The following is a 16,703-nucleotide window of genomic DNA, read 5'->3' as shown; positions in this document are numbered from 1 at the left end:
AAACCTGCTGAAGAGATATCATATGATCAGGCTGTAACAAAGGTGTTTTATGTATGGTCTGAACTGCTGCAGTTCTTAGAGTGATGCAAGACTTTAGGGATAACTTGAAAGGAAAAAAATGGAACTCTGCTTATGAAGTTCATTGATAAAAAAAATTAAGAAGCACTGGGAATAGAGAGAAGGAATGTAATTTTTTCTAGAGTGAGATGGAAAGCAAGATCTGGAATAACAGAATAGGATAAAATGTGAAATGTATCACGTGGAATCTGGGGAGCAATAAGAAAATATGTGAGAGAAGAAGAGTACCTTCTCTTTCTTGCCACAGCAAACAGAAGAAAAAAGATGAAGGAAAGATTAATTAAAATACCAGTGGTATCTAGAATCTTTACCAAGCCTTAAATTTGTTCTGCAGTTAGAAAATATTGCTAAAGGGAGGGGAACCAGAGTGGCAGTGGTAGAAAAGCCAGGGGCTACCATTACTGCACATAACTTGTCTGGTGCTGGCTTCATCATGTGGCATGGGAAAATATATGTGTTTCAGTTTGGAAATAAATGTTATAAATGCCAGCAGTGCTTACTAATGTATTATTCTGTTAGTTCTATTAATGTTTAATAATGTTAAAGTCTTTTCTCATCAGGGAGGATGATACACTTTTAAGAAATACTAGAAAATAACTATGAATGTGGATAAATGAGAACTAACTCTTATCTCTATTTCCCAATGGGACTTTTCAGAAAAAGTAATGCTACTTTTTTTCTCTTTCAGCCATGGAAGAGTTAATAGTTGAGCTGCGCCTGTTTCTTGAACTTCTGGACCATGAATATCTAACTTCCACTGTCAGGGAGAAGAAGGCAGTAATAACTAACATTCTCCTGAGGATACAGTCATCAAAAGGTCAGTGCTGGGGTGTGTTTTCTCACTTGCAGAAGGCACAGAATAAGTCTGTGCTCAGTGAAATAACTTTAAGAGCTGAAGACAAGCCCTAAATTGAAGAAAGACAGAAAGACAGGGTGAAGCCAAGGTGCAACTTTCCTGAATGCTTTCCTTTGTGTCCAGCAGTAAAATACAGCAAGAGGTGCACTTAGAGTGTGCTGGGTGCACATGGGTGAACCCAGCCAAAGAGTTATTTCCTAGGTAGAATGTTTTCACTTCTGCTGGTAGAGTGGCTACTTCATTAAATTGTGCCAGTAATGCTGTTTGTGAGTTTTGATGTCAGGGAGTGCTGGCCATAGCACCATTCCATCTGTGTCAGATGCCCTGAATCCATCAAAAGGCTTGATACTGAGCTGGAGTCTGGTGCATAACTGATACAGGAGTGCCAAGCCAGAGATAGGAAATGGTTGTCAGAATGTTTGGATTGCATTTTGCAGTTAGACTCACATTCTTGTTTTCCTCCTATCTAAAACTGTTTTTATTGCACAATTGCTTGTCTCCATCAAGATTATGGACCTAAGTGCAGCAAAAGTGATTCACTGTGTACAGGAACCTTTCCACAGAGATTTAGTGAAGAACATTCCTCACTGTTTTTTCTAGCAGTACCCTTACATTTTTTAGCACACTTGTCTGTATGCTGTGACATCTGGGCTCTAAGACCTGTCTCCTCTACATTAGACAGAAGTACTGCCAGTGTAAACCCCCAGTTTAGATTTTTGAAAAATTTTGAGTATGTTGAAGAAAAATGCCACACTGTGAGCAGCTGTGTTTCTCATGATTTGTTTGTTCTCTGGTGCTAGAAGAATATGGTCTTGCTTGATGGAGTGTTGCTCCCATTTATTAAAGAAATAGTTTTTGCCATGGGATTCAAGTCCAAGGTGATCTTTAAAGTAATGATTGTCCTCTTTTCCATTTCAACATTCTTAAAGACCCACCACTATTTCAATTTCATACTGACAGAACAAGGCAGATACTAATTTCTCATATTGTGGAAGGAGTCTTCATGCTCCATCAAATTACACCAAACTCCCCCAAAAACTTATAGGAGTGAACCTGCAATTTGATATGCTTAGAAACAGCTGTATTTTACTAGGGTTCAAAATAACCTCAGCAATGCTGAGCTGACACGGCATGTTCTCCTTGCAATCTTTAGGACTAGATTTATAAAGACAAACATTTGACTTTTTCTAGAAGTCAGGTGTCATTCTGTTGCCAACTTTGAAAACATTGGGTAAGGTTGTCACATTTTTTCTTTTGGGATTGTGGATGGTGTTCCAGGGTAAAAAACCCTCCATTTTACAGTGCTGAGTATGTTTCTGGGCTCTAGAGCTCATTTATGCTGTTCAGTTGTGGAGTGATCCTTGCATTGGTTTGGCCTGAGCTGACTTGTCTCCTCCATCAGTTCCTAGGCATGATGTGGGAGTTAGCTCTGGCAAAGACCTGCTCCAATGCACTGTTCAAAGTCACTTTGAGGGTGAGAGGCCTTAACTGTGTGAATATCAACTTCTGTGTGCCAGGGCACCTTCCTAGGTGTGCTCAGTCCATGTCTCTACATGTGGTGACCCCAGAACCATGGCTTTCCACTATTCAGCACTTACCATTTAGGTTTCAAAGCCTGTTGCAGGCTCTGTAACAAGATCCATTTAATCCAATTACAGGATCCATCCATCACCAAGATCCCTATAAGGTTCATGTATTAAGTGGTAGGGCTTTGCTCAGTGCAGTTGTTACTGGAACATTTTACTCACCTTTAGTGCCTTTGTTCAAGGAGACCAAATGTAGACATTTCAAAGAAAAGCTGTAAAAGTGATTAAAGGATCCAGAAATATGCCTTCAAATTATCCAAAATGAGGTGTCATAATTAATCTTTATATAGAAAAGGAATGACTGAGAACAAGCTCCTAGACTTACACAACAGTAAGTGCAATGGCTGAATGTTTCAAAGTGGAAATAAAGCACATGTTTTGAGCATTGAAGCTATGAACTAATGGAAGAACTTAGTGAGTTCTGCATGCCATTGCTGGCATCTTATCAAGATGGAATATTTTGCTAAAAGATATGCTCTAGTTCAAACTAGAATTAAGGAAACCCTATAGTTCAGTTAAATAAGAGGTCATAGGACTGTGCTTTATATGTCTGTAAACTCTAGTTTATGTAATTGAATAGGATTTAAGCCAGCATGGCCTCTAAAAAAGCATCCAGTTTCTCTCCCCAGGATACTCATGTATTGTCTCTTCCTTTCTGCTAGCACAAACATTATTTGCTTTTCTTTGCTGGTTTAGTCCTAGCCAGTGTCACTTCCCTGGTCTGGTTCAACCTAAGGCCACACACATGCTTATGCTGGCTCAAAGTTGAGGTTGGTGCAGGGACAGGAACAAGGCAGGGAAGGAGAGGAGCTGCCTCCTTGGGAGCTGTGCCATCACATCCTGGCCTTGAGCATTTGTGAAACTACCCAGGGAGTCATGTACTTTACTGGAGCCTACCCTGCTGCTTTTTTTATCAGTTATAGCATTCAGAACTCCCATCCCTTTGAAACTATTCATCTCTTCATTAAAATTAAAAGCAATAAAAGATGCATAAACCCACAGAGCTCTGTAACTAAGATGAACTATCGTTTGGAGTCTGTTTTTCAAATTGTTGTTTTACTCCACCCACACAACTCCACGAGAGCTCTTGGGTTCTGGCACAGTTTAAGAGGCTTGAGGACTATGCTGAGTTCAAGCTCCTTAGCTGCATTTGCAAAAATCAACAGGGTGAATTCAACAGGATTTTTTGATTGCTGGAGAAAACCATGTAAGATCAATGGAGAATGGTAATGATGGATCTGGGGAACTGGGAACTAGGTGGCTTCATTAGAATGTCTGGAAATTAACAATTTTGTGGGTTTTTTTTTAAAGGTGTGGAAATTATTGTGATGAACTGGTTGGGTTTCAGTAAAATACTTAAAACTGAGTGAGTTCTTACTTGGGGAATTCTTTAGGAATCTTCTGCCTTGTTTTGTTCCATCTCCCTTGAATGCACACTGTGTTCTTCATCTAATATCTCTCAAGCAGAGAGAACTGAGCCAGGCAGATGTGTTCTTCAGGTTGTAGCTGCTTGGCCTCAACCTGCCCTGCATCCAAACCAGTGGTTATTCTGAATAGCTGGCAAAACTATAAACCTTGTTTTTCTTCCTTAGCCTTGGCATGCAGGATTGTAGGTCTGAAGAAAACACTTGGCATTTAATTCTAAAACTCAAACTTTCTTCTAAAAAACAAAGACACAAAGAGTTTATTTTGGATGAAGAACTGTTGCTGGATATAGTGATTTAATGTGACTGTCAACATTGCCTGTTTTCCTTAACAGGACCTGATGCCCTAAACCTGTAGTATTCCTTTTGCAGTGTAAGTTGGTAGAAGAAATTAAATGTTAGAGCAGGTTCTTGTTTAAGCACACATACATGAAAACTGGGGGAAAATTAATTTTACAGAGTCACAAGTATTAATATTTTAATGGAATATTTTTATGGAATATTTTAATATTTTTATGGAATATTTTGGAGTTTTTTTCAGTAAAATTCCCTTTATGTATGCCTTCTGGTTGTTATGGAAAGCATGGGAGACTTGGATATGGATGGCAGTCATGATATGGACTCATCACTCATACTATGTAAAGAGCAACGAGTGAAAGTTATACTGGAAAAAAAAGAAAAAAGGAATGTTTCCCAAGACTAATCACTCTCTTGATTTGTAGGAAGAAAGAAGAATCTGTAGTCTTTAGAGACAGTTTAATAAATTAGTGTTGCATATCAACCAATGACTTCAGAGCCAGTGGGACTGGGATATTATGACAAGAAGTGTTTCATCATTGATTACATTTTTGAGAATTACATGATCTCGACTGAAAGGCATCCATTTGACTATGTAAATATATATTTTAAAAAAGCAGCAAAACACTAGAAACTAAATTCAGTCTAGGGTTAAGCAGGGTACAGTCCATGGACTGAACTTTTGCCAGAACCTTGAGGAGATGCACCCTAAACTTCTTTTGTTATTTAGAAGAATAAATAGTATCCTGTTTCTATGAAGGGAGTTCAACTTGGATTTAAATTACTGTGCCAAAAACACAGAGTGAGTTGATCATGCCTCTTTTCTTCTGTGGGGGAGATGCAACAATGACACAAAGGGCTCTCAAAGCAGCTTTTACATTAATTCTTTTCCCTTTCCAAATTCACCTGGAAAACTACAAGGTTATTAAAATAAAAAATTAATGAGAAGGAAATGGTGGGACAATATGCTCGGTGTGCATTTCTGTTAATGGTGGATGGGCTGGGGCAGTGTGCCTCAGCAGAGCTCCAGGCTGGGCTGTCACAGCATCCTGCACCCCTGGCACTTGGGCTCACACCACAGCTCCATGGGCAGAGGTGCTGGTGGCAGCAGGGAGCCCAGGGAGCATGGGCACTGTGGGCTTGCCAGGGAGCTGTCACCATCACTTCCAGAAAAAGAAGGCAGGCAGGGGCTCTTCTTCTACCCTCTTCTGCATTGTTTGGCATGAAGGATGGTTTGGGGATCATTTCTGCATGATGGCCTTGCCCATCCAAAATGTGCCACGGGAGCAACTGTTGATGATCTCCACTGAAAAAGGCAGCTGGTCACACACTGCCCACAGGCTGTGTTTTAGTCACTGTATGGTGCCACTGGGATGTTTTCAAACATGGTATATTCCCCAAATAAATGTTTTTATCTGGCAGGCACCTGGCAGCGTGTTTGAATGTTGTTCAAGTCTTTGAGTTTGAGATGGATGGGCAGTTCAGAATGATTTCCTGTAATTTTTTTCAGTGTCTGGTATTTGTTGATCCAAACAGCATATATGTCATTATCATATAGAGCAAGTATGTGTTTGCTCTGCTTGATTAAATTCCTGAATTCCCAGCATTCTTCCACTCCTGCCTCAGTGACTGCATTTGGGAGGTGGGCTGTGATCAGAACTGTGTCCCAGATTTCAGTGTGTGACAGTCAGACATGGGATCCACATGTGGAAAAAAGTATCCCATTTGCATCCACCAAGGTATTAAGTGATGTTTGTTGCTCTTCCCAGGTTTAGAAATAAAAGAACATGTCCAGAAGCAAGAAGTTGCCAACAGTTTGCCAGCACCTCCTCAAATGCCTCTGCCAGAAATACCTCAGCAGTGGCTGGTGAGTGTTATCTTTAATTATGTAAATATACACAAGAGAGAATGTATTTATGGTAAGTCCTAACAGAAATGGTTACAAGGGAAAAGAGTCTGCAAGTCCAGGGAAATCATTATTCCTCTCACCTCTGCTTTGGTTGAGGGAATTTGGTTCAGCCTGCAGAAGAAACATAAAAAAATTCTGTGTGGTGAAATAAGCCTGGGAATAGGTCACCTGAAAAGGCTGTGGAGTGGCAATTCTTGGAGATCTTCAAAATTCAGACAAAAGTCTGAGCAGCATAGCCTTACTTTGAAAGATTGATCTGTCCAGTGTTGGAGGCTGGCCTGGCCAAGCCCACAGGTCCCAGACTGTTTCTTACACTTTTTTTTGGTAACATTTCCTGGAGAAAGCCTAAGGAGAAGACTCCTTCCAGTAACTGAAAAATGAAGTGCAGAGTTTTAAAATGAAGGAAGAATACTTTCTATTTTTTGAATCAAGTCTTTAGTGCCTTTCCTGCCCAGTCTCTGGGTAGGAAATTCTCTTCAGATCAAGCAGATGCACTCACTCTTAGAGGTGTTTATAGCAAAGATACTGATTGAGATCTGTAACTCAATCCTCCAGTTGGGAGCAGCTGTCTTGTTAGAGAAAAAAACTGTAAACAAGTTTCAGTGCTTCTCTCATACTGACCTTACAGTAGATATGATGAAGAAAACATTTTCAACATTTTTGTAGAGAAGTGTAAGCATAAGCATGCAGTGGTTTATCCTGTTGAAGGTTGAACTGATAAAGTATCCATCTCTTTATTCTTGTGTGGAAAATTTTGTGCACAATGATAAGGACCATCCATGGAGACCCAGATTCATTGAATCAAGAAGGACAGATGCAGCTCCTGGCCAACCTTTTGTAAAATGCTATGGACTGCAGAAAAAAGTAAAAAAAACCACAACAACATATATTGTATGGAATACCTTCATTTTACTTTCTCTCTAAGCAATGTCAGCTTTAGGTTTGTGACTGTAAATTAATTATGCATATATTTAATGGATGCAAAAGAACTCCTATTAATATGCAGTGAAACTTAGAGAATCCATTTCATGGTTAACAGTGCCAGAAACTGATTATTTTTATTTAATTCAAAATACATACAGCATAAATTAGAAGGGAAAGGGTTCAGAAGAAGCTGGAAAATTATGCAAAATGCATTTGCCTTTGAAATGTAGACTTCAGGTACCACCTTCATAAACTGAAACCAAATTCTTTTCTATTTGTGTGGGTTCAGTTTGGCTCTGAAGATTCAAGTTGTTTTCCTTAGGACGACTCGTCTCCTTTTCCTTTCTCATACACTAATGTGTAAATTCCCCTAAAGTTGGTACAGCTGCAGCAAGTTAAATGGTGTGAAGTATGAATTAGGTCCAGAAGGTCAGCACTGATTTTTTGCAGTTAGTTATTGGATTTTTTAGTAACAAAAATATTTCCCTGAGATACTGTGGGAATTACTATGGAAGTTGACTCAGTTAGAGCTGGCTGGTCTGTGGTGTGGTCTTCCCATGCTGAGCCTGGCAAAGTAGAGTTTGAACATGGCCCTCCCTTGTGATCTGCTGTAACACTGCAGATGTTTTCACCTCAGTGAATTCATCAAGTTTTTCCATAGTGTTAGAAGCTGATTTTTGCCAGTGTTCCTGCAATTCTGTTGCTGCTGTCAGGCAGTGGTGCATTTCACCTCCCTTTCTGGTGTCAGTGCCACTATGACAGGAGCCAGGAGATGTCCCAAGCCTCTCAGTGTCTTGCAATATCCAAATGCAGGTTATGAGTGGTGATATTTTAATATGGTAGCACATTGTATTTTGTGAAAAAGATGACAGACTACTGCTGTCCTGCAAAAGACCAGGAGGAATCAGAAGGGAAAGACAAAACCATCAGCTTTTTGTCCTTTGGACACTATGGTAAGCTCAGACCCCAGTCTGACTTTGAATTCTTCCCCTGAAGTCACACTGATATGATGGAATTGATCATTAGCTGTTTCTTGGAAACCTTTCACTATTAGATATCTCTTTGCTAGACCCTTATTATTGTTACTGATACATTCAGACCTGTCATACTATCTTTCTTTTCATACACAGGACATTAGTGGCCAGGATCTAATTCTCCCATCCATTACTGCTCTTGCATGGGGATTTTCAATCCACCCTGTATCAGTGGAGTCCTAAAAATTTGTAGCTGATGCCAGTCTCTATGAAAACTGTGCATAATCACAGTGTTATAAATACTGAGCTACCTTTCCTAGCCACTTCTCATAGACTGTGAGACATAGACTGTGTTTTCATAGCTGAGTGGAAAAAAATTCCCTGGGCCCAACAGAGGCTGGAATATCCAACTGCTGGTTGCCCTTCTTCACATGGCAAATTGGAAGTCATTCTGTATGGCACCTCTTTTTGACAGCTATTCAGGACAGAAGGTTTTTTCCACTTGCTAAGTAACATCTAGTGATTGTCTCAGCCTCCAGTGAAAACACATTGTGCTGATGGAGCATAGGAATTTACTAAAAGTGGGAATCAATAACTTCAAATAAACTATACACTGTTTTAAAATCTCTGGGTTTAGCCCATCAGTTATTGAGTGTGATGAAAATTAAAGGTTCATTTACACCACTGTTTCTCTTTATGTCACTCAAGGATTTCTGCATTCAAAAATGTTTAGTCTGAATTGGTGTTGAAGTTTCTACTTATGTAAAGATGTGTGGGTGGGAAGGAATTCAATACTCCTTAAAGTAGTGCCAGGAGCCAGAATTATGTGTGGGCAGGTGCTGTGCAAGGTTTCCTTTGTAAATCTGTAAATAGACCTGCATATTTGCTCAGGCCAAATCTATCAGTTTCGTTATTCATCAGCCCATGAACAAAGAGTATAAAATTCATTTTATTAAGAGACAGACTGTTAACAGTTTAAACAAAGTCTCCAGGTATTAAAACACATTAGAGCCTGGAGAGTTTTTCTGGACTCAGTGGGCTTTGAAGAGACAAAGTTGAGGGACAAAGTTGGGCCTTAGGTATTCTTGAATTAAGAAAATCACTAACCACACAATCTTTGAGTAATTCTCTTTTGTATGCATTTCCTTGGCTACATCTGGTCCAGCAGACTTTCTGTCAGGTGTAGAAAGCTCTTATTCCCTCTTGATTCAATCAGCTAAAGGGTGTGCAGCTCTTCTGGGCATCAGGTAAAGTAAATGCTGCAGATAAAGGATGTGAAGGAAGGGCAGCACTGAGTCCCTCTGCAGGGCTGAGTCTCCACTTGTCAGTGCCAGCAGGGATGCAGGACCAGCAGGGATGCAGTGGCAGCAGGGATGCAGTGCCAGCAGGGATGCAGTGCCAGCAGGGATGCAGGACGAGCAGGGATGCAGTGCCAGCAGGGATGCAGGACCAGCAGGGATGCAGGACCAGCAGGGATGCAGTACCAGCAGGGATGCAGGACCAGCAGAGATGCAGTGCCAGATGCAGTGCCAGCAGGGATGCAGTGCCAGCAGGGATGCAGTGCCAGATGCAGTACCAGCAGAGATGCAGTGCCAGATGCAGTACCAGCAGGGATGCAGAGCCAGCAGGGATGCAGTGCCAGATGCAGTACCAGCAGGGATGCAGGACCAGCAGGGATGCAGAGCTAGCAGGGATGCAGAGCTAGCAGGGATGCAGAGCCAGCAGGGATGCAGTGCCAGATGCAGTGCCAGCAGGGATGCAGTACCAGCAGGGATGCAGTACCAGCAGGGATGCAGGACCAGCAGGGATGCAGTGCCAGATGCAGTACCAGCAGGGATGCAGAGCCAGCAGGGATGCAGTGCCAGATGCAGTACCAGCAGGGATGCAGGACCAGCAGGGATGCAGAGCTAGCAGGGATGCAGAGCCAGCAGGGATGCAGAGCCAGCAGGGATGCAGTGCCAGATGCAGGACCAGCAGGGATGCAGGACCAGCAGGGATGCAGAGCTAGCAGGGATGCAGAGCCAGCAGGGATGCAGTGCCAGATGCAGTGCCAGCAGGGATGCAGTACCAGCAGGGATGCAGTGGCAGCAGGGATGCAGTGGCAGCAGGGATGCAGTGCCAGCAGGGATGCAGTGGCAGCAGGGATGCAGTGCCAGATGCAGTACCAGCAGGGATGCAGGACCAGCAGGGATGCAGTGCCAGCAGGGATGCAGAGCCTGCACTCTGAAGCTTTGTTTGGGCCAGCTGCAGAGCAGGGGGTCAGTGTGTTGGAGATGGGCTCCTGTCTGTTCTCCTGAACCTGCTCACTGCCAGGGCTTGTCTTCAGCCTGCCTCATCCACCTCTACACCAACAGCTGCTGCTGTGGCTCTCCCCTGCTCTTGACAGGCACGAGGCAGTGCTCAGGGATGGCTTTGGAGGAATAACAGAGCCAAGGCTCTGTGCATGCTCCAAAGTGCTGCTGGTGGTTTAGCACCTGGGATCCCATCATTGCACTATTATCACCAAGTTGCCTTGAAGCACATTTTCCACTGAGGCAGCAGGATAATATCTAGTGTGTCCCACTGCTCAGATGCCTGAGGATTAATGGCATAAATCATCCTCAGCATGACAGTGACAGAATACTTCCAGCCTCTGAGCATTTGGTTGTCATATTACATCTGACAGTAGGTGATTTCATTGCCCTGTGCTGTCCAACAAAATCAAACACTGACAGCACTCTTAGCTATTTTGCATGGTTTTCATGGTGAAATCGAGTGTATGCTTTGTTTTTCTTGGAATATTGACAATTTAATAATTATTTAACTGCAACAAATGTTCAGCATCATTCCAGAACCCTGCAGATATGAATCAAAAGAATGGGTCATCTTTCTCCAACCCATTCCTGCACAATACACAGTCACTCTGTAGGAGTGCTTCATATAAATGGGTTTCCTATTGAGAAGTGATATGACAGCCTCCCTTTATCTGGCTGCCTGGCAGGTAAACTCTTAGATATTTATTAGAAAATGCTGGAAAGAGACAGTGTCCTTGGAGAAGAAAAATCACCTGGAAATCAAAAGAATTCTGGAGGTGATATATCACCAATTATATTAATCATTCTTTGCATCCAAAAAATACCAGTGTTTTTGCCTCTTCTAAAGTGTGCCTTGAAAAAAGCGCCGTAACAGAAGCAAGGGGTCCATGTGTCAGGTGGACACTTGGGAGTCTCTGCTCATCTACTTTTTCTTCTAACACTGAAGAACAGCTGTTATTCTCTGTTCTTCTTAAAGAGGGTCTTAAGACAGTGTTAATTTTCAGATTCTTTCCTTAAAGAAGAGTCAAAAGCCACAAAAATAAATTTAAAAAATATTCATTTGTTTCATTCAGAGCTGGTTATACCTTCAGCTTGAACAGGTCTGAGCAAGTTCTTCCATAATGAAGGAACAAGTAAAGAGGCCTTTTAAAATTATCAGTGCAGTTACTCTTACTGCAGGCAATGACAAAATATTAACCCTTTGAGAAACCTAACAAAATCTCTTTACTAGCATTTGGGTTTCTTTAACCCACCATTTCAGTTTTAAAGTTGTTCCCCCATCCCAGTGTTCATTGCCAGTCTTTGTGTGTTTAAGTAGGTCACTTTCCTTTCACCATGGTACGTGTGCTTCAGATGTCCTCTGTAATCCCAGTCATATTCCTCTCATGTTTCATTTCATTCCCCTGTGTATAAGAAATGTCTGTATCTGTGGGTTTCATTCTGAGCTATGGTTTAATGCTAGTGAGCAATACCAGGATTTCTCCCGAGCTCCTGCTGTAAGGATCATGTACTTGGATCATAAGTGACCAGAACAGCAATCTTCTGGACACAGAATCAGAACCATTTACATTGGAAAAGACCCTTCAGATCACTGAGTCCAACTGTTTGCCTAAAGCTACCACTAAGCCATGTCCCCATGTGCCACATCTACATGACTTTAAATAGCTCCAGTGGTGGTGGCTTCACTGCTTCCCTGGGCAGCCTGTTTCAGTGCTTGACACCCTCCTAACACCTGAACCTCCCCTGGCTTGACTTGAGACTGTCACATTTGTTCTGTTCATTGTTACTTTGGAGAACAGACTGACCTCACCTGGCTACAATCTCCTTTCAGGTGAGGGATGGGGTCCCTCCTGAGCCTCCTTTTCTCCAGTCTAAACACTCCCACCTCCCTCAGCCTCTAAGACTTGTGTTCCAGACCCTTTTCCAGCTCTGTTACCCTTCTCTGGGCTCACTCCAGCACCTCAGGGTCTTTCTTGTTGTGAGCAGCCCAAAAGGATTTGAGGTGTGACCTCACCAGTGCTGAGAACAGGGTGACAGTCACTGCTCTGGTTCTGCTAGCCACACTATTGCTGATCCAGGCCAGGTGTCATTCCAATGCCATTGACATTCTTGGCCACCTGGGCACACTGGGATTGTGGAATATTACGTGTGATTGCATAAGGAATAAGGATGAAGAAATGTGTACCACCTCTTTTCTGTGTTAGCAGTGTCTTGCAGGACACTCTAGTTGCCATTCCCATTTTCCATGGTTGAGGTTGGTGAATTTCTGCTGATGATTTATTTCACGTTTGCAAATGGTGCCACAGAAAAGTTTTACTTAATGCAATTACCTTCTCAATTAATTTATAGTATATCTTTATAGCAATATACATCACCATATTTCAAAACTTTCCTCATATGTAAGCTGCCAGAATGAGCTGTTCTCAGCTGCCTTTAAGTGGAATTTGCATTTAAACTGAATAAGTTAGTTGAACTTCTTTACCAAGTTCTTTTCTGATCATTGTAAAACTATTTGCCCTTTTGTGTTTTTTAACTAGATACTGATAATCTTTGACCTTCTTATAAGAAAAATTATTAAAATTACTTTTAAGAAATTTATTAAATTACTGGAAAATTATTAAAATTACTTATAAGAAATTTATTAAACAGATCTCATAAGATATTGTCCCACCATTTACTGTAGCATGCTCACACTTCTGACCTCAGGTTTTTAATTTCTTGTTTCCATGCTGTACCTGTCCTTATAACCCCCTCCCTGTGTTGAGAGTTAGGGACCAGATTTTTTTGCTTTCCTGATAATGCCATTAATGTTCTGTGCACAAATACATGGGGAAGGAATTAGGGCAGCAAGCACCAAGTCTCCTCTTGTTTTAATTTGATGCAGTGCTCAGGCCCTTAGACAATATTGTTCCAGTGGAAATGGCATTGCCTACACTTTAATCACTGAACTGCCTTGTCCTCACTGCCATGTCACACACTTGGATGAGTTTATTAACTCCTGTGAAAGAGAAAGGTGATTTTGTTTTTTCTGGGGAATAGAGACACCTCTTTGAGCACAGTCATAGTAAACAACTCTGACTGAGAGCCCCATGCTGCTTAAAATTCAGATTAATCTTTCTCATGTAATATGTATGAAAGTGTTCCCTAGCATTAATTAAAGCCCATTTCATTTCTTTGTATACACAGACCCTTTGCTTGACATTAGTCAAGTCTGTTGTTTTGTCTGAGTGATGGCTGTGTAATAATCTTTTATTATAAATTATGAATGGTACAGAAATACCTTGGTTTTGTTTCTGGCTCATTTGCTTTCTCTTTTAATTATTTTGTTAGATCTTGTGTTCCTTCCATTGAGTCTAGTGTTTGTTTTCATCTCAGTCTTCCACAGAGTTTGGGTGTAACTCTTTCCAGCTATTTGTACCTTCAGTGGTGCATTCTGTGCTCCAGTCTTTTTGTTTTTATTTACTATCTGAAGTGTAATTACATACAGCAGCAAGAACTGAGACAATTTGTGTCTGGACACAGACTGACAGTGCCACCAGAGGTGCAAGAACCTGAGTTTTCTACTTGGTCAATATACTGTGTTTTTCTGTAACTATTTCCTCTTCATTGCCATCTTTGCCTTCCTGTTTCTTAGGTGAAAGGGTTATTCAGGTACCTGAGCAGAAGTGTTGTTATCTCATGAAACAGTAACTCAGCTCTGAGGTAGATGTGTAAATGCTCTCCAGACAATCTTCAGATCACACTGTGGAGCCACAGGACGCCCTGATTCACTCTTTAATGCTAGCAAGTCTGCTCAGATCTCTCAGATCATCAGGCTGTGCTTTCTGAGGCTGTGCTGTGTTTGTAGTCACTGTACATAGTAAGCACTCTCCACTGATACCTCTAATTAGGAGTTCACCCCCAGCCAGCAGACATGCTCTCAGCTGTGCCAGATGTTCCTCCCCTCCCTGGAGGACAGGGTGCCAAGTGTGTGCCTTCTCTTCTTAACCTTAAGCCTGCTCAAGTCCCTGTTCAGGATAAGGAGAAGCTCCACTTGAGCTGACACTCATCCTCTGCCTGGTGATACTTGCACTGCTTTGCCCCTTGCCCTCGTCTGTTCAGCACTGCAGGAGCTGCTGGGTGACTGCTCTGCTGCTCATGGGATTCATATTGCTGGGCCTCCCATCATGTCAAACTCTGGTTGTTGATTTTCCAGAGAATTCCTTCTTTTTTTGCCTGGTAGCACTGGCACTGTAGAGGTGTGTGCTGTAATTACATGGGCAATCAGAGATGGTTGGGTGGGACTACAGCAGCAGCCCATGTGTGGCCCTGTTACCCCCTTCTGGTGGGACTGCAAGGTTACTCCATTCCAAAAAGTCGAGTTTTGTAGCTGTCTGACTGGTTTTGTTGTCTTTTGTGCTCAGAAGCTGGATGGATAAGTTGTTAGACTTCCTTCACATTGTTTGGCTCCTGATTTTGTGGGCTCCAGCTGCTAAGCTCAGAAATAATAACCTTATAATACAAAGCAGCGGTCAAATGAAGAATATTTCTCAGCTTTTCCTTGTGTACACTCAGGCTAATATTGCACAGCTCAATATGATCTTAATGGCCCACAAAGTCAGCAGTTTTCATCTAAATGAATCCAAGGTCCTCAACTGCTGGCAAAAATAGTGATTTCTCTTTAGCACAATTTTGAATTTATTTAAGGGCTGTCATACCAAGTGCATGGCAAGTACTAATACCCACTTTCCAACCCTTACAATATTGCAAAAACAGCCTGATTGAAATGTATGCTCAGTAATTTTGTGAATTGTATTTTACTCAGTTTGTTGGTTCATCTTGCTTCCTGGACATCCATTTTTTCTCATGTGGAGTTTAGGATCATAGATGTGTGTGCTCTCAATCCCCCCATCCAGGCTGAAGATGCTGCAGGGTTGTACAGAGGTCAGGTCTAAGCTTGCTCCAGAGCAAATGACTTGTCCCATGCCAAAGTTTCTTCTTGTCACCCCAGGTTTGCCTGCTGGCTCCTGAGCAGCTTTCTTAGACACCCCCAGTGTGTGACCCCATTTCTGCTCTGCTGTGCTGCCTTCAGCACACAGGGGCTTGTTCCAGCTGCATCATCTGGCTCTGAGTCCAGCTGGATCCAAACTGGGCTTGATGTAATAACACACATGTGAGTGTGGCACTTGAGCTGCTGGCAGTGTTTGCCAGACAGGTTACTGACAGACTCTGCTGTGCACTGGAAATCTCCACATCCTAAATCATTGCATAAAGGAAGAGATTTCTTTCTGTTTTCTACAGAGTGTGAGTCTTCATTGGGGTACAAAGAGATTTTATATCCTCAGGCTCTATACATTGACATTTTCCTTTGTGTTTCAGGCTGTTTTCCTTATTGTCACCAGATTATCAGGTCGAGCATCCTTAAAATAAAAGTTACTGTCTATCTTGCTTAGTACTGAGACAGAAGGGGGAAATAAAGTAGCTTAGGATACTTTAGATACTTTTAAAATACTTTTTAGATACTTTTTAGGTACTTTTAAGATACTTTTAAGATACTTCTAAGATACTTTTAAGATACTTTTTATACTAAATATATGGTGTAGGGTGTTCTTCTTAGCTTAAAGGAAGAAAGAATTTATTTGTGGTCTGTGGAATACAGGCGGGCAGCTGGAGGGGAAGATCATAATACACTATTAAATTAAAATGTCCATATAAGTCTGTTTCAGAGTCCAGTAGGATAACAATTTTTACCATTTTGTTTCTTTCTCTTAACAGTCAATCCTGTAAACTGGAATTGGGCATCCCATGCACAATCCAGTCTCTAATCTCATCAGAGATCTCAGCTCTGTAGTGTAATGATCACCTCATCTGCTTCTTGGTTTTAATTAAAGCATCTCTCAGTTGATCTCAACCCCAGGACCTAACAAATGTCTTCATCAGTACTGTTTCATTATTGCTGTTATTATTCTGGATAACAGCATACTACATCTTTGTCCCTTTTCCCAGATAAAAGTAATGTGAATTTCTTTTCTCAGTTCTTATTCCTGTGACTTAGAGAGGTGTTGGTTTTGAGAGGTTTCTTCTCTGTTGCCTGTCATTAAAATAAAACAAAATCAAAACAAAAAAGGAAAAAAGAGAGAAATTAATGCTAATGCCATCTTTGCAGGTTGCCAGGTTTTTCCTCCTGATGCCGCTCAAGCTAAACATGTTCTAGTGTTCTTTTAGATTTAATCTTTTTACAGAATATGTAAATAATTTTGTGGGGGTTTATGACCTTTTATTTTTTCAGGTAAACTGTTGAAAAGTTATTGAATAAAGACTTAATTCATAGCTTCACAAAATTCTTCCAGTAAAAATTCCTGAGTGGAAAGAATGAAACAAT

General features: G+C 41.5%; 1 protein-coding gene across 4 annotated transcripts in view; it reads left to right on the top strand.

Moving 5' to 3' along the window:
• The window catches only part of AFAP1 (actin filament associated protein 1), a 110,737-nt gene that overhangs the window by 45,701 nt on the left and 48,333 nt on the right, over positions 1-16,703 (top strand). For all 4 annotated transcript variants that reach the window (XM_056490134.1, XM_056490135.1, XM_056490131.1 and 1 more), the window contains exons 2-3: positions 767-895; positions 6,011-6,108. In XM_056490134.1, the coding sequence (XP_056346109.1) occupies positions 769-895; positions 6,011-6,108 (225 nt within the window). In that variant the 5' untranslated portion in view covers positions 767-768. The remainder of the gene's footprint in view (positions 1-766; positions 896-6,010; positions 6,109-16,703) is intronic.

This window comes from Oenanthe melanoleuca, chromosome 4 (assembly GCF_029582105.1).
Source record: "Oenanthe melanoleuca isolate GR-GAL-2019-014 chromosome 4, OMel1.0, whole genome shotgun sequence".
Taxonomy (NCBI): Eukaryota; Metazoa; Chordata; class Aves; order Passeriformes; family Muscicapidae; genus Oenanthe; species Oenanthe melanoleuca.
The sequence above is the reverse complement of the archived record's forward strand: the minus strand, read 5'-3'. Positions and strand labels throughout refer to the sequence as shown.